The sequence below is a fragment of the Geotrypetes seraphini genome, chromosome 9 (genome assembly GCF_902459505.1).
Source record: "Geotrypetes seraphini chromosome 9, aGeoSer1.1, whole genome shotgun sequence".
In the NCBI taxonomy this organism is placed as follows: Eukaryota; Metazoa; Chordata; class Amphibia; order Gymnophiona; family Dermophiidae; genus Geotrypetes; species Geotrypetes seraphini.
In genome coordinates, this window is record NC_047092.1 from 35,300,428 (window position 1) to 35,319,202 (window position 18,775).

The 18,775-nt window shown below is 40.9% G+C and overlaps 1 protein-coding gene across 1 annotated transcript in view; it reads right to left on the bottom strand.

Moving 5' to 3' along the window:
• Window positions 1-18,775, bottom strand: part of LOC117366894 (mucin-19-like) — a 441,720-nt gene that overhangs the window by 196,429 nt on the left and 226,516 nt on the right. The window contains exons 50-51 of the mRNA XM_033958871.1: window positions 15,887-15,907; window positions 3,740-3,959 (exon numbers count right to left, since the gene is read on the bottom strand). Coding sequence (XP_033814762.1) covers window positions 3,740-3,959; window positions 15,887-15,907 — 241 coding nt within the window. The remainder of the gene's footprint in view (window positions 1-3,739; window positions 3,960-15,886; window positions 15,908-18,775) is intronic.

Genomic DNA, 18,775 nt, shown 5'->3' on the forward strand with positions numbered 1-18,775 from the left:
ATTGCCATTGGCTGCAAAGCTTGGAGATTTTGAGTTGCCAGACTAGAGGAAAATATCTTCAGTTAGCAGGGCTTGGGAATCCCCACTAGCTCAAGTATTTATAAATTGCACTCAGGCAGGGAGAAACTTTGGTGCCCATCCACTAATTTTGGGCTCCAGTCCCTCCCCCAAATCAGCTGTATATGACTTCCATTCTTCCATCTTATGGCTCATGCTCCCCTCTATCTTTCCCTTCATTCTGTCTCCTTCACTGCTGCCTCCAGCCCTCTCTGCCTTCTCCTGAAGGGCTACTCGCTGCTGGTGTCTGTAAGTTCCAGTTCCTAAGCCCGTTGATTTTAAAGATTATTTTAGCACAGGGTAAGAGCTTGGATCTTTATGAGACTGGAGAAGAGAGGGCTCCTTCCATAAACTGTCTATCTTGTATCCCTTCTCTCCTTTGTATATGATTCATTTCAGCTTCACCTCCTGTCCATTTTTCTGTCTCCACCTGTCCCCTATGCTCTGGCATCTCTTTCTTCTCCTTTCCTTCCTTCCTAACCATTCCACTGGAATGTTCTTCTGGAACCTGTCATAGGGGAAAACACCCTCCAGGGATTCAAGGCAAAGCTAGATAAATTTCTGCTGAACACAGACGTACGCAGGTAGGGCTAGTCTCAGTTAGGGCGCTGGTCTTTGATCGGAGGGCCACCACGTGAGCGAACTGCTGGGCATGATGGACCACTGGTCTGACCCAGCAGCGGCAATACTTATGTTCTTATGTTCACCCTATGGTCTGGCATCTCTATCTATTTCCCTTCCCTCCCCCATGCCTGGTACCTCCGCTTGGGCACCTCTTCTCCCTCTGGTCTGGCATTTGTCACCTTAGTTTCCCTTCCCTCCCACCATGCCCTGGCATCTCTCCTCTCCTTCCAACTCCCTCTTCCCCTCTCCTTCCTTTCTTTCCCTCCCTCCTTCCTTCCTTCCTTTCCCCTGGCCTGGCATCTGTCTCATTCCCTCCCCCCATGACCTGGAATTTCTTCCTCCCCCTCCATGGTCTGGTATCTCCCTCCCATGGACTTGGCATCTCTCATTCCTCTCCCTTTTCCTTCTCCCTCTTTCCCCTCTCTCTCTCCAATTGGGTGTAGCAACAGCAGCATTTCTCTTCCCCCTTCCCTTCCCTGTACAGAAGCAGCTTTTCTCCCCCCCTCACAAACACATCAGCAGTGCAGCATTCACCCCCAAATTACCCCTCCTAGTCAAAGTGAAGCATTTGCTTAATACCGCTGATCCCTTACCGGTTCTCCAGCCGGGTCATGCAGAGCACTGGGTTGTAGGCCTTGTCCATGGAGCAGCGCTGTAGGTTCTATGTGGCTATGCTGTGACCAGTCAGGCTTTGTGCCTACCGTGGTCCCTGTAGTTTACCTATTGACCACCAGGGGAGCAAGAGAGAAGCAGAACCTGAAAGCAAGCCAAGGTCCTATTATCTAGGTCACCACCGGGGGGAGCCAAAGAGAGGAACAGATCCCTGCTGACTCAGGTAGATCAGGGCGTGACCCTCTCCTAGAAAGGCCAGCAGTCCTCAACAAACTGTTAGGCAGGATAAGGAGGAAGCTGAGGGCTCTCTCCCCCGTGGACCTCCCTGACTCAAGCAGGAATAATGGCTGTGCACCCATAGAGATGGAGGAAGCTGGAACCCCTCCAGAATTGCCGGTAGTTGATGAAGAAACTCCCATGGAACTACAAGGAGAGCTGCCTGCTGAGGAGCTGTGTGTGATTCCAGAACCAATGGATGTGGGAGTGGTGATCAGCTCAGACTGAGCAAAGACTGTGAGTGTTTGTTCCTATTTTTTGTGGCTGGGTTCTTTTTCCTGCTCCCAGTCATTTTGCAAGGACTGTTTGAACTGTGCAGTTGTGAGTAGAGCTAAGAGTGAGTGGGAGGAGAAGTTTGCTTCCATCTGGGTGGGAGTTTGAAAGCTGTTTTTGTGTGCTTTTGAAAGGCAAACTTATAGCACTCCTCTTTACCCAGCGCTGATATATTGTAGGCTGGAGGCTTTATGTTTTGGTTTTTGCACTATGAATCACGGAGTGAAAAAGCATATTCTACAGACACTGTTTTGAATACTGTGGACTATATTTATCTGAGCTTTACTGTGGAGCAGACTTGGGGAAAAAGAAGTTTGGGATAAAGCAGCCCTGTGAAAGAATATATCACAGGCAGGACTGGATTAGTGAGAGAGAAAATCTGAAGGCTAACAGGGTTTTCCCTCTGCCTTCTTTTTGTTTTTTCTTGTTTGAACATTTATTTGCTACACTGAACTCTGAGCCATTTTGATTGTTTGAGCCATTCTGACTTTATTTTGAGAAGTAAATTTGCTTTATTCCTATTCAAACAACTGTGTTGATGTTTTCTTTGAGTTCCTTACAAATCCTGCAGGGTGACTTCAGTCTGAGTTAGACGCTGATGCATTTTTTTGTTGGTAGCCACTGGAGGCCCTGCTGAATCCCGGCCTAGGGCTCCAGTGCTGGCTACACAGTGCAGCAAGGGTTTGCACTTGTATACGATGTAGAAGGGCTCAAGGGGTGTGCGCGCCACCTGTAGCTGCCCCGGGCTGCCGGCAGGGATTGCTCGAGCTCTTCGCTCTGCAGACTCAGCGCACCACGGCCCGGCTCACCCCCGGCAGGGTCATCAGCTCCTCCTCAGTGGCCGAGTTGATGTTCAGTCACTCAGGGCTCACCAGGATTTGGCTGAAGTTGCAGGTGGTGCTGAACTTGCGGCTCTTGGAAACAAAAGTCCGAAGGGTCTTGGGGAATGGAGTGGTGGCAACCCAGGGTGCGGCCCATTTTTTTTTTTTTTTTTTAAGTTATTGATGCTTCCAATGATGTTTAAGTGCCTGCAGAATGTGCTCAAAGCCGCGGGCAGTGGCTTCCACGCGCCTCCTGCGGCTGATCTGGAAGTGTTCCCTCTGACATCACAATGTCAGAGGGAACACTTCCAGGTCAGCTGCAAAAGGCCCATAGGACCTGCTGCTCGCGGCTTTGAACAAATGCTGTAGCAAGACGGAGGATGGAGCCGGCAAGACTGGAAAACACCGCATCACCCACAAGCATGAGCGGGGCTGCACATAATACTTCATAGGGCCACATGCGGCCCGCGGGCTGTGGGTTGGACACCCCTGCTTTAAGAGCTCCTTTTACTAAGCTGCAATAGCGTTTTTAGTGCACACAGAATTTTAGCCCACGCTAAACCTGCACTATGCGGCTAAAACTAATGCCAGCTCAATGCTAGTGTTAGCATCTAGCACACATGACAATTTAGTGTGCACTAAGCGCGCGCTTAAACGGCGAGCGCAACTTTGTAAAAGGAGCCCTAAATCCCAAGCACCTCTTGTATATACAGTATAAAGCATAGCACTGAGAAGGTATAAACAGATCTCATAACATCCTCAGGTGGTGGGGGACCTGGGCTTTGTTGCTGGTAGAGAGTGACATGGTGACTGTTACCCATGGCTAGCTGCGGGTAACCCACCAAAACAGGGAGAAAAAAACCTGGTCGCCGCAGGTACGGGAATTCTAAAATTCATAGGCATTCTAAAACCCACGCTATGTGTTAGTAAAGGAGGGGGTTACTAAAGGATTTTCACACATGAATAAACTAGAGATAATTGGAAAACTGTAGAAAAATCAGATTCATAACGCAGATTACATTTTTTTATTATTACTTGAATTATATATTCCAACAAATTTGTGAAGAGGTACTTACGCATTATTGTCGACAACTATTTCGTGTGTATTATATTTGATTTCACTTCCACACATTTCTATTAATGTGGCTTTTAATTTTCCTGGTTCCATCATTGTCTCTACATTAAAGGATTCGTCAGAAGTTTCATGGCAAAATGTATAGCGGCCTATCATTTCAAAGTAATATGCATCCCTGTTAAAGTTTTCGAAACTTCCCGAACTCCATATGGTACAATCACCTTAGAAACAAAACAAAACAGAAAGAACATGTTAGCTTCTAAGAGCACTTTTATATAGAACTTAAAATGAACCCCTATAGAATAAATAATAGTGGTTCAAAGTAAGTTGTTAGATGATTAACTTAGAAGCTGATGTACTAAAATGCAAAACTGTTTTCTGCCAAAGGGGCAATGCATGGAAAAAAAATATGCAAAATTTCTGAAATTTACCCCTTTTTACAAAGGTGCACTAAGCTTTTTAGTGCACGCTTAATATTAGTGCGCACTAAACAAACGATAAATGCTAACACGTGCATGTTATTCTATGTTGATTGAGCGCACTCTAAATCCGCGCTAAAACGCTTAGGGCGCCTTTGTAAAAGAAGGCCATAGGAATTTTACATATTTTTGAGGACTGCCCACTTTTGCAAGAAAACATCTGACTTCCGCCCTACCCCAGTAGCAAATATGTGTGGCTCTCTATGCTTGAACATTTACGCAAATTCACATATAAATGAGCGGCTGCAATGCAGAAACATTCAGAGCAGCTCATTCGTTATGTAGCTTGTGAAAATAGGAAATTGGGGGAAAAAAAAAAAAAGACTTTGCATGTCCATTTTCACAGAAAAGTTAGCTGTGCCAGAGTGAGATGTGGGGAACTCAGAGGTACTGAGTACCGGCGCCTTTTCCACACTTGATAAAAATGACCCATGGGGGGTCGTGTCCGAGCTCTATAGAAGATGGAAGCCTGAACCCTGTTCTCCTCTTTTGCATCTCTAATTTCAAAGCCGGACTAAACTTATCTGTCTAGAAACAGGTTTTTGGTTTTTTTTTTTTTGCATATCTGATAAAGGAAGATGTCGTCGTAAAAACCATGTAAAATGAATGACTACTAGCTCATCTGCTGGTTTGGAAAAGAACCAAAGCGGATCCATCGACTCCTGAAAAATGATCACCTGAAAAGAAAGCCACGACTGCAGGTGATATTGTATTAGATGAACTTCGTGCCCTCAGGGAATTGACAACTAAACACTTCGAAATCACTAAGGAGTTAAAGGAGGATCTTGCTGAGATTAACACTTCTTTATCAAGCTTTCAGCTTCACATTGAAGAACTTGAAGCATGTGCTGATACTGCTGCACTGGAAGCAGCACGATCTCAGAGCCTTATGGACAAACGTTTTTAAAAAACTTGAACAGGACCTGGAGGATTTGGCCAACCGCAGCCGCCGTAATAATTTTGTGCATCATTGGTTTAAAGGAAGGAATTGAGAGATCTGATATGTCTGCCTTCCTACAGAAATGGTTGCCTAAAGTCTTACAATTAGAGCCTGAAACTGTAATGGACATTGAATGCTCATACCAAGTGCCCTCCCGACTGAGCGAGAATCAATGTTCCCAGCAACCGATTGTTGTCAAATTTCTATGCTTTCAGCAAACCCTGTGAATACTCACCACTGCTAAAGTGCATGCTGGACTGATCATCGATGGAAGAAAGATTTTTATCGTTCCATCCTGACCTGGCTCAAACTACAGCTAGAAAAGGAAAGTCCTTTCTGGCTATGCGACCGAGGCTGAAATCTATGAATGCCCAATATGACTTCCAATACCCAGCACGAATGATTGTGATCATTAACAATGCTACCAAAGTATTTGATTCCCCCGACTTACTTCATGCGCATCTGGATCAAATTCAATCACTTCTACCTCTAACCCTCTGTTGTAGTTCCTTCCTATTTCTCCTACTGTAAACCGCGTCGAGCTCTACGAACGTGGAGATGATGCGGTATACAAACCTAAGGATTAGATTAGATTAGATTAGAATGGGATCCTGACTGTCTCTCCCTCGCACACTAGTTCTTGGCTGATGCTGACAACAGGATCGACTGCAGTACATTACCTGGTTTCTCTTCGCTGAATGTTGACTTTTTACTTCTTCGAATTCACAGAGTTCACTTTTATATATGATTAACTTACATCCTTGTGCTTGGCTCTTGTTGTATTTTGAAATTGCTAGTTTCATATAGTTCACACCCGTGTTCCTGACTCCATTTTGTAATGCTTTCCTCTTCCCCTTGCTCTCTGGCTCCTTCCCATGCTTGCCATGACTTGGTTCAGCGGACGGCCACCAGGATGATCTCGGGGCTCAAGGGTCTCTCGTACGAAGAGAGACTGAACAATTGCAAATCTACATTCTCGAGGAATGTAGGGAGAGAGGAGACATGATCGAAACATTTAAGTACATCACGGGACGTGTCGAAGTGGAAGATGATATTTTCTTTCTCAAGGGACCCTCGGCCACAAGAGGGCACCTGCTCAAACTCAGGGGCGGAAAATTTCATGGCGACGCCAGAAAGTATTTCTTCACAGAGAGAGTGGTTGATCATTGGAACAAGCTTCCAGTGCAGGTGATCGAGGCAGACAGCGTGCCAGACTTTAAGAATAAATGGGATACCCATGTGGGATCCCTACGAGGGTCAAGATAAGGAAATTGGGTCATTAGGGCATAGACAGGGGGTGGGTAAGTAGAGTGGGCAGACTTGATGGTCTGTAGCCCTTTTCTGCCGTCATCTTCTATGTTTCTATGATGGGTCATTTGGCCTTTATCTGCCATCATGTTTCTATGTTTCTATAATCAGAAAGTTCTATGACATCACAATGCAGGTGTAAAGAGCCTTAGCCTATAGGAAGAGGAGATGCAAATGTTAAGAGCCTTAGCCAATAGGGAGAGGAGGAGAGAGTGTTGATCATTGGAACAAGCTTCCAGTGCAGGTGACCGAGGCAGACAGCGTGCCAGACTTTAAGAGTAAATGGGATACCCATGTGGGATCCCTACGAGGGTCAAGATAAGGAAATTGGGTCATTAGGGCATAGACAGGGGGTGGGTAAGCAGAGTGGGCAGACTTGATGGGCTGTAGCCCTTTTCTGCCGTCATCTTCTGTTTCTATGTTTCATTTTCATGTAGAAGATTTTATCCTGCATTAGGTTTTTTACATGTCCGATAGATTTTAATTAATGAAATGTTTAATTTACTTTTCCAATTCTTATAATTATAATCACTAGTGATCCGTAATGTCTTTTACTGTATACTTTTCCTCTTCTCTTCATGTGTACCTTTCGTCTCTCCATACTCCCTAATGTATTAATTGCTATTTTCCTTCTTATTTGAAGAACATTTAGGAGGCTATCGTATTGCACTTATAAATGTTTTCTTTCTTTTATCATCTGTCTCTCCCCTTTTTGCTCCATGTCCATTTCTTTCCTTCCCAGGCTGTTTAATTGTAGACTATAGAGCTTTGCTAAATTCATATTACGATCTTATTTTATGTCTCCCTATAGTTTCTTATAACGCTTTGCAGTGTTTTTACTATGATGTTTGCTCACTTACTCGCTCATATTTCTAATGAATTGTATATTTACTTCTGATTCGCCTATTTTTTTTAACTCCTTTTTGATTGAGATATCGTACTCCGTTTCTAGATGTCTCTTTTCCGTACTTGCTGTGTTTTACTTTCATTTCTATATACCCATCCGTCTTTCCACTGGTGTTTAATTGTAGAATATGGAGTTTCATTGAATTTTTAACACAGTGTTATTAACATTAACTTTTTATATTAATCCTATTTATTATTAGAACCTTTGGTTTTTAATTGACTATACTTTTATAATCTATTTATTTACTATCTTCCCATCTCTATTAGCCTTGCGGTTTTTCTTTAATATGCCTTATAATGTTTTCATGATATAATATTAATTCCTATGCTTATATTCCCTATAAAATTGTATACTTTTTTCTGATTTCTTTAATTAACTGTCATATCACTTTTCATAATATTGCATCTTCACTATCTCTCCCTATCCTGTTTAATCCTATGTCTTTTTGATCCCATATACGATGATTTACATTTATTTACCCTTTATATGGTTTTTGCAGATATCCTGACTGTGCTTAAAATTCATACTTTCTTCTTATCAATTAGTATATTAATACTCATGTCTTATCTCCTGCAGGCAATATTATAATAATGTGTATAAATTATATCACATGTACTACTTATTCCCAGCTTATGCTCTGAAATCATTTATCCTTGACATAGATACTGATTATTTAGATTACAACTATATTATGCAGTTATAAGTTTATCTATCTCCCTAGTTGCCTGGCATCTTGCTCCATAACTTTTTCTCCCACTGTAATTCTTATATAGAATGATTTTTTTTCCTCTTGATTCTCTCTGATTTAGATCTCTATATGGCTTTTTAATATAAATCAAAAATTAATTGCTCCTGTCTCTCTTCTATCAAGATACCGGAAAAAAAGGCAGTAAAGATCAATCGGTCCTCAAAGAGACTGCTCATTAACCAAACACTTGTGGACACACAAACGGTGAAACTCCAAAGAGTAATTAATATAATGTAATTTAATTTAGTGAAGGAGTGCCCTCAGTGTGATAAAGCAGCGAAGGGAGCAATACTCCTACGCTCACATCATGAGACAAGGACAACCAGTCCCTGCCCCCACACCATCATGGGGCACTTCCAGGGTGTGTGATATAAATCAATAAGTGCAAAAAGTGCAAAAAATAAAGCACAAAGCAGCACACACAAGTGAGGTCAATCAACAGTCTCTTAGAGAACCTCCCCCAAGAACAACTCCCACAATAATCAAAAGCGCTGACTTAGCTGGAAAAGGTGGTGAAACGGTCTACCAAAAGCAAGAAGATCCGCAGGCTTTTTGGAGTTTATTTTTGTTTTTGATCTCTTCTATCAAGACATATATTAATTGTTCCATATAATTGAAATGTTTCTCTTACTAATATTGTTTTAATGCTATTGATTCCCGTTTTTTAACCTCCAAATTGATGAAATATTATTTGTGCTGAATATGATTCCAAATAATACCTCTGCCTATTTTTTACTGCTGCATTGATTATTATTCATTTAAATACTTACATACTTACATTAACTTATCTTTAACATTCATTTTTAATGAATTAATTCATTTCATTAAGCACATAATTTGTATCCCTATCTTCTATAACTCTGTATTGCATTGTTTGTTCCCTGATGATTTAGACAATTCATTCCTTATATTCCCTATCACTTCTACTTTCCCTACTATTTGAGGATTGATATGTTGTACTTAGATGACTTTACTAATATTTTTTGATCTTCATTTTTGTCTATTGGATGAATGCTTTGATTATTTTCAAAAATAGATCTTCTGATGATTAAAATAATTTCTCTCTATCTCCCTGATTTGAATCTTAGAACCCTTATCATACCTTTCATACTCCAATTTCAATGCTGGAAATATCTCCTAACACTATTCTCTATTGCTCTCTAGTTCTTGATCTCTGGCTTTTTAACAGTAGGAGGATGCCCTCTCTTCAGGCGTCTCTTGTCTATCTGCTCTTCCCCTATTAAACTCAATCTTTGCTATTTGGCTGAGCTTTCTTTTGCTCTTTATGCCTTTCCTGTTCTTTTTTCCTCAGAGGTCCCTCTCTTTTTTTTACTATTTTTTGAACTGCAGTGCTATATACATATGAATGGTATTGTAAATGGCTGACAATAAAGTATTCTCTAATCTTTCCTTTATATCTTGGAATGTCAATGGTCTGAGATATCCAGTTAAGAGGAAAAAATCATCACTCATCATAAAAAACCTCAAGCCTTCATTGTCTTTTTACAGGAAACCCATATCTCTAATCTCTCCCTCTATTTAGGCACTAATAATTGGCTAACTCATATAGCAGAAGCTCCAGCGATGGGTAGAAAACATGGAGTAGCAATTTTATCTCATAAAGCTGTCTCTGTCCAACTTCTGGAAGTTAAACATGATACTGAAGGTAGATGGTTAATTGTTAGGGCAAATATTCTCTCACAGGAAGTTCTTCTTGTTAACATATACGCCCCTAACATAGACTCCCCTGAATTTTTTACTCAGCTGTTTCACACCATTGCTGAGTTTGATACTCTTCCTCTCATTATGGCCGGTGACTTTAACCTACCTCTTGACACCTGGCTGGGTAGATACTCTTCCAGTTATGTCATGCCCTCTAAAGCTAACACTACTTTAAAATCCTTGCTTAAACACTATGACCTGACAGAACCCTGGAGACTACAACACCCAGATGTCAGGGATTATACCTATTTTTCCTCTCCTCATAAAAGCTATTCGAGAATTGATTACTTTCTTATTTCCTCTTCACTACTACCCAATCTACTTACCACTACCATCAACTCTTTTGTTATCTCTGACCATTTAATCTGAAATGGGATACTGTAACCACAACTAGATCCCCTCTCTGGCGATTACCCAATTATCTCTTATATGATAAATCTGTTAAACAGCGGATCTCTAAATTCATTGATGAATTTTTTCAATTCAATAACACTGATTCCCTAGATCCCCTACTTATATGGGAGGCCTTTAAGGTCTCACTGTGAATTGATTTCTTGTCAAGCGTTTAAAATAAAACAAGATAGAAAAGAACAACAAAATCTCGAACTTCAAATCAAGAGTCTTGAGCAAGACTTTTTTCTGTCAAATGATAAAAATTCTTCTGCCCCAAATCTATAAGTTAAAATATTCTTATAATAAATTAGCCACTATGACAGCTCAGCAAGATATATTTACCACCTCCACTAAATATTATATGGAGATGAATAAAAACAGCAAAATGCTTGTTAATTATCTGAAACGAAAATGAACTAAAGTACAGATCTCATCTATTAAAGATCCAGATGGAAAACTCCTCTCTTCGCATTCGGAAATCTCACGATATTCGGATATCTTTCACGATATTTACTCTCAGCTTTATACCTCAGAAATCACGCAACAATCACCCAATGCTGAGGAATTTCTGGCCATTTTACAGTCGCCTAAACTTGGCTCATCAGATATAGAAGAGCTTAAATGCTTTGTTGACATCGCATACTAAATTCCATGAGATTAACCCTATCATCTCACAATCTGTTTCTTGTTTACTTGAATTAGATAAATTACTTGATGTGTCTGTTGCTACTTCTTCCTCGATTTCTCTCTGGCATAATCCAAGATTCCTAATTATCAAAGTACCAATTTTTTGGTCCGCTTGGGCTAATTTAGGGATTTGGTTCTTAACTGACATTTGTACACCAGCCTTACAACTTTTGACCTTTGCAGAATTGCGTGACAAATTTGCCCTCCCAACATCTGCTTTCTACCAATGGTTACAACTTACTAATGTAATCAAGAAATCAAATATCTTACATTCTACGGTGCTTGGAACTCCTTCCTTGATCTCGCACTACTCTCTACTTATTACGACAGGTCATGTAGCATCTAAACTATATAAACTACTTATCACTTCTTCTACGAACACTGATGCTTCGCTACGTAAAGTATGGGAACTAGATATAGGACACCAAATATCAGACAGACAAAACTATCAGAACCGTTTCCTCTGCAAATTCGACCCAATCAATGTTTTTCCTACATAATAGAACGAATTGGACACCCCAAAAGCTTCATGTTGCTGCTCTTCTTCCTACGAACAAATGTTGGAACTGTAAGTTTTTACCTGGTACCCTACTCCATATGTTGTATGAATGTCCTCTTCTCCAATCCTTCTGGTTGGACTTATGGTCTATTTTTTGATTGATTTTTGACATACATACTGATCTTTCTCCCTCAATAATTTTTCTAAAATCAGAAGCTCATATGCTCAACATACCTCAAATCCAGCACACTTTATTTGATACACTTTTTATTATAGCATTAAGACTTATACTGTCCAACTGGAAGTCTTTTGATTCACTCTCAGTCCATTTCTGGTTTCAATCTGTATTACTCCAACATAAACGTGAAATGTTGATCTCCACTTATACACCTCTGTCTTCCAAGGTCTATGTTAAATGGTCACCCTTTTTAGAATATTTGTTCTCTATAAAATTTCTCTTTCACTGCAATTTTCATACATAGTTATCATTCTTATTATCTTTGCTTCCTTTCTCCCTCTCTCTCTCTTTCTCTTTCTTTCTTTGGCCTCTGAGGGACTTTTTTCTTCCTTTCTATCCTCTATTTCCCTTTTCTCCCCTGAATAGTCTTTCCTTCCTACCTACATTACTCTTTTCCTTTCCCCTTTTTCCTTTCTTTCATTTCCTCCCTAGTCTTCTTGTCCTCCTTTTATTGCCTTCCCTAGTTTGTATCATGACTATACAATTTTGCATATTACAGTTGCCTTTATTATTATACCTGGAAAATGTATTTCATCGTTCATTTGTATGATTATCTATTATTACTATATTATCTGCACACCCTTTTATATTTTTGTATCCTATAAAAATTCAATAAATTTTCAAGTGAAAAAAAATGACCCAGGATCCCCCAAAGTCAGGCTATATAAACTCAGTGCTGCCTTTTCATGAATTCTATGGCTGATTGCAGGTCTGACTACTATGGGGTGGGCCCCTCAGTGGTCATCCCACTCCTGAAGAATGGCCTAGTATTTGAGTACCGGCACCTTATTTGCTAGAAAATATACACTAGGTGTGATTATCTTTTTTTGATCAGCCCATGAGCAAAACTATGAGTGTAATTTTACTATACAGCTTATTTGTGTATGTAGGAGCTGCAGGGCTCGGTGCTTGGACCCGTGCTCTTCAACATCTTTATAAACGATCTGGACATTGGTACGATGAGTGAGGTGATTCAATTTTCAGACAATACAAAGTTATTCAGAGTAGTGAAGATGCAGGGGGATTGCGAAGATCTGCAACGTGACATAATCAGGCACGAGGAATGGGCATCAACATGGCAGATGAGGTTCAAAGTGGATAAGTGTAAAGTGATGCAAGTAGGTAACAAAAATCTCATGCATAAATACAGGATGTCCCGGGCGGTACATGGAGAGACCTCCCAGGAAAGAGACTTGGGAGTTCTGATTGACAAGTCAATGAAGCTGCGGCGGCGAAAAGGGCGAACAGAATGCTAGGACTGATAAAGAAGGGAATCACGAACAAATTGGAGAAGGTTATCATGCCGCTGTAATGAGCCATGGTGCGCCCTCACCTAGAGTATTACATCCAGCACTGGTCGCCATACATGAAGAAAGATACGGTTCTACTCGAAAGGGTCCAGAGAAGAGTGACTAAGATGGTTAAGGGGCTGGAGGAGTTGCCGTACAGCGAAAGGCGAAAGATTAGAGAAACTGGGCCTCTTCTCCCTTGAACATTCAAAGTACTGAAGGGAATAGACTTAGTAGATAAGGGCAGGTTGTTCACCCTCTCCAAGGTAGGGAGAACGAGAGGACATCCTCTAAAATTGAAAGGGGATAGATTCCATACGAACATAAGGAAGTTCTTCTTCACTCAGAGAGTGGTAGAAAGCTGGAACGCTCTTCCGGAGTCTGTCATAGGGGAAAATACCCGCCAGGGATTCAAGACAAAGTTAGACGAATTCCTGCTGAGCCAGAACGTACGCAGGTAGGGCTAGTCTCAGTTAGGGCGCTTTGACCAGAGGGCCGCCACATGAGCGGACTACTGGGGACGATGGACCACTGGTTTGACCCACCAGCAGCAATTCTTATGTTCTTATGTACAAGCAAATGCAGGACAAGTGATACTGTTCAATATATAGATATGCCAGTCACTGGCCCCCTTTTATGAAGCCAGATAGCATGTGTTGATGCAGTACATAAGAACATAAGAACTGCCATCTCCGGATCAGACCCTGGTCCATCGAGTCCGGCGATCCGCACACGCGGAGGCCCTATCAGGTATATACCTGATGTGGTTTTTGTCACCCATAACCCTCTATGCCTCTCATAAGGAGATGTGCATCTAATTTGCCTTTGAATCCTAGCACAGTGGATTCCTTAATAACCTCCTTCCAGGCGTCCACCACTCGCTACGTGAAGCACAACTTCCTGACATTTGTCCTGGACTTGTCCCCCCTTAGCTTCAAACCATGTCCTCTTGTCCGTGACACATTGGACAATGTAAATAATTTATTTTCCTGCTCTATTTTATTGATGCCTTTCAGTATTTTGAACGTCTCGATCATGTCCCCTCGCAGCCTCCTCTTCTCAAGGGAGAACAGTCCCAGTTTCTTGAGTCGTTCCTCATATTCCAAGTTCTCCATACCTCTTATTAGCTTCATTGCTCATCTCTGCACCCTCTCCAGTAGTTTTATATCCTTCTTTAGGTTGGGAGACCAATGTTGGACACAGTATTCCAAGTGTGGTCTGACCATTGCTATATAAAGCGGCATTATGACTTTCTTCGATCTACTCGTGATTCCTTTCTTTATCATGCCTAACATTCTGTTTGCTTTCTTTGCCGCTGCCGCGCATTGTGCCAATGGCTTCAGGGTCCTATCTATCAGTACACCCAGGTCCTTTTCTTGTTCGCTCTTACCCAGAGTTGCGCCTGACATTCTATACTCGTGTTCCTTATTCGTATTACCTAAATGCATTACTTTGCATTTCTCCACGTTGAACTTCATCTGCCATTGCTCTGCCCATTTCTCTAACTGATACAAGTCACTCTGGACTTCCTCGATATCCTCCTGCGATCTGATTGCCCGGCATAGCTTTGTGTCGTCTGCAAACTTAATGATCTCACTGGATATTCCGTCTTCCAGGTCATTGATATAAATATTAAATAGAATCGGCCCAAGTACCGAGCCCTGGGGCACACCACTAGTCACTTCCTCCCAGTCTGAGTACTTCCCATTTATGCCCACTCTCTGCTTTCTGTTTTCCAGGCTTTGGGCTTCCTCCTGCCCCGATCATTGTAGGGGGTGGGTGGATTTTGTAACCGGTGTTGTTTTTGACAGACTCCGGTTATAGAAGCCAGCTTTTAGGCAAAGGACTTTGCCTAAAAGCCCTTGTTTTGGGCGTTTGGGACTTAGGCTTTTTTTAGGTTGATTATATGGTGTAAGTTTAGAGGTAGTGGTGGTCTGGGCGTTTAAACAGCTGAACATAGAGGAAGGCCAATAATAAAAACAGACCTCCTTATGGACATGCTTTTTGATAATGGACATTTCCCCTGCTTCTACTTTCAACGTTTAAGGCCTTAGGCCAAAAGGGGACTTAGACGTTTTTTTTTATTTTGCCCATCTCAATCTTCAATTTCCTAGAAACAATATATCAATTTAGCTTAATTCAGAACCAGGTCAGAAATTGAAGATAGTTGTTAATACATCTAATCCTGGAGAAGGACCACGATTGGCTGGCAAAGTTACACATGAGAATGGAGTGGATACAGCGCCATTCACAGAAGAAAGTGTTTATGAACAATTTGAAAAATTGAAGATGGACAAAACCATGGAACCAGATGGGATCCATCCCAGGATATTGAGGGAGCTCAGAGAGGTTCTAGCAGGTCCATTTAAAGATTTTTTTCAATAAATCCCTGAATACGGGAGATGTTCCATGGGATTGGAGAAGAGCAGATATAGGCCTTCTTCGCATAAGTGGTCGCAGAGATGGCATGGGAAATTACAGGCCTGTAAGCCTCACTTTGGTTACTAGGAAAATAACGGAAGTATGGCTGAAGGAAAGTATAATAAATTTTCAGCTTAGTAAAGGAACCCTCAGTTTCCAAAGTCACAAAATAGAAAAAAAAACTCTATGCTGTTTACAATTCTTTGTTTTCTGTAGTCAAAATAATATATCCTCCTTCTGAATCTTAACAATATTTAAAAATCATATTAAACTAACTGAGATTTTAAAAAAGTCAAAATATATATCTGGTGTTTGTTATTCTGAAAATTCTAATGGTCAGGCCCTTAAAGGTAATTCTACAGTGACTAGGAACATTAATAAGTGAAAAAGCTGATCCTTTTCCCAGTCTAGCAGAGTCAATAAGGAAAATTCTCATGAACTAGCAGCTCTACAAAAATATTTTACAACAAACTCTACTGAAAGCTGATTGTACAATATAAAAAATGTGAAGACTTACCAGTACCGCCTTCAGATGTCACTGTTTCAAAGGAATAAATTACAAATTAGAAGATTAGCAAATATTCTTATGAAGGCAGAAAAGGCTAGCATTTAGTTAATTCAAATTAGTGAGCAATAAAAAAGATGATTCTAATTATTAATTTGTTTTTAATCCCACAAATTTGGATTTAATACACATTCTTCTTACCATATTTTAGTAAAGGTTCTACAATAAACAGCACAGCTGATGTGTTTTGATCACAGTTGGAGAGTAATGAAGTACAATTACTTTGGGGTCCTTTTATTAAGGTGCACTAAACGATTAGCACACGCTAAATATTAAGGCATCCATTATATCGTATGGACATCATAGCGTTTTGCGCACCTTAATAAAAGGACCCCTTAGATTTAATACTTTGTTACAATTTCACATGAAACAAGCTATATTTTATCTCTTTACATTGAGGTACTCTAACCCCCTCTTTTACAAAGGTGCGCTATGCTTTTTAGCATTTGCTAAATATTATCACATGCTAAATACGCACTAAACACTAACACGTGCATGTTAACCTAGGGATGCGTTAGCGGTTACTGCATGCATTGATTCAGCGCACGCTAAATCTGCGCTAAAACGCTTAGCGCGCCTTTATAAAAGAGGGTCTAAGTATTTCTCCCTATTAGATGACCATGGAATAGAGGGCGTACATAAGAAGGACAAAGCCATTGCCGACAAACTTAACCCCTTTTTTTTATTTGTATTTACTGAGGAGGATATATCCAATATACCAGAAGCCAACATGCTGTTCACAGGAAATGAAGAAGGGATACTGACAGGTTCGACGGTCAGTCTAGAAGAAGTATTCAGGCAGCTTGATAGGCTTAAAAATGATAAATCCCCGGGACCGGAGGGCATCCACCCGAGTGTAATCAAGGAACTGAAAGGGGTTATAGCTGGACTACTTCAACTAATAGCCAATCTGTCGATCAAATCAGGAAAGATTCCGGTAGACTGGAAAGTGGCGAATGTTATGCCGATCTTTAAGAAAGGTTCAAGGGGAGATCCTGGAAACTACTTATTAGTGAGTCTGATTTCCTTACCAGGAAAGATGGTAGAGGCACCCATAAAGGACCGCATCATCGTGGGACACGAGAGCATGACCATAAGTAGTACCTTTGTAACATGAAGTAACCATGCTTTACTGTTTACCAAAGCTTAGTAAAGGAACCTTCAGTTTCCAAAGTCACAACATAGGAAAAAAAACACTATGCTGTTTACAAAGCTTTGTATTCTGTAGTCAAAATAATATATCCTAGGGGATCCAAAATGGCGGAGTGACGTGACATGCCTTGAGAGCGCCATCCTAGAGTTCATTCTAAGAAAATAGATTCTCTACCTAATGCCAAAACGGAGAGGTCGGAGCACCACTGCCGCCTTACGGCGCCTAGCGGTGCCCGTTGTTGGCAATATCGATGAAATTTACGGCGGTTGCAGCTGGCGAGACTACTGCAGTTCCTCCTGAGCTTGAAACAACGCTGAGCCACAGCGATAGGACTCTGCCCAAGCAGGCTCAGAGCACCAGCTCTCCCACGGGCAAGGAATCCCCGGAGATTAGTGTTTTCCCGAGGCGAGAGATACTTCGGTGGGGAGTTTGAAGACTGGAATTCCAACACAAGGGATTCCAGCTGGAAAACCTGAGCCTATTTTAACTTCGGCGGATGGACTGAGCCAAGCTGGGGTACAAGAGGAAGATTTGAGAGTGGTTTTGTGATTAAACAAGTGATAATGCCTGAAGCACCTGCATTAGTAAGCCTGGACTCTATATGGGATATTATGACTGGTATTGTGAAGGCCATAAATCCCAATCTTCAACAAATTGAAAAGAGATTCATGGAACATTCTAAAGATCTAAAAGATATAAAAGCTGGAATGACAGCCTCTAATGTCTTGCTTCAGAAACATGACCAAGATATAATAACTTTAAAATAATTGCATGAACTTTGATAAAAGACAATATAAAACTTAGAAGAAAAGTGGAAATGCTTGAAAATAATTCTTGTTATACCAATCTGAGATTGATTAACTTTCCTAGGCTTACATCTGTAACTCCTAAGGAAATGCTTAAAAGTTATTTACTAGAAATCTTAGATATTTCAGAAGAAACGTTGCCTCGATTTTCCTCTCTATATTATTTTCCTCAAAAATATAAAGCTCTTAAATCAAGAATTGTTAAATTTATCGGAAATGTTAGAAGTATCTGATAAAGAGGCGGCAATGTCATCTACTTTGCTTATATCAGTAGCCCTCTCTATAGACAAAACGTGGTTATTAAAACTTTTCTTTAAAAAGAGGCTTAAAGAATTTTTAGGTCTTAAAGTACAAATGTTTCCTGACTTGACTCGAGAGACGCAGAAGCGGCGTCAAGAGTTTTTGTCATTGAAATCTGGGGTTACTGAGGTAGATAGGCCGCTGTCTAGGCCTACCTCGGTAATGAGACCTCGAACGCTATATACTGGTTCAATAAGTATATATTTATTTAGTCAATCAATAACAGCTTACAAGAATAGATCATATAGTATTTAGCGTAACAGAAGGTGATGATCTCTAGGCCTAGAGGTCCTCCGATGTCTGTTCTGCCCTCTCCCTTCTAAAGGCCTGGTTTTTATACATTTCTTAGTGGCCAACACCACTTTGGTTTACATCACATGATACATCCTTATTGGTTATTTACTTATGCATTACTGCCTAACTACATTCATTTATTGGCTATTCTCACCTACGTCATGTTATATGTCCACTCTGTTTTCCGTAAAGCCTACCTTTTCCCCGAAATGCCTGTTTCCCCACCATATTAGTATTTCCGAGCAAAAGCCCCCCTCCCAACTTTAAACATCTCCGATACTTTCTATT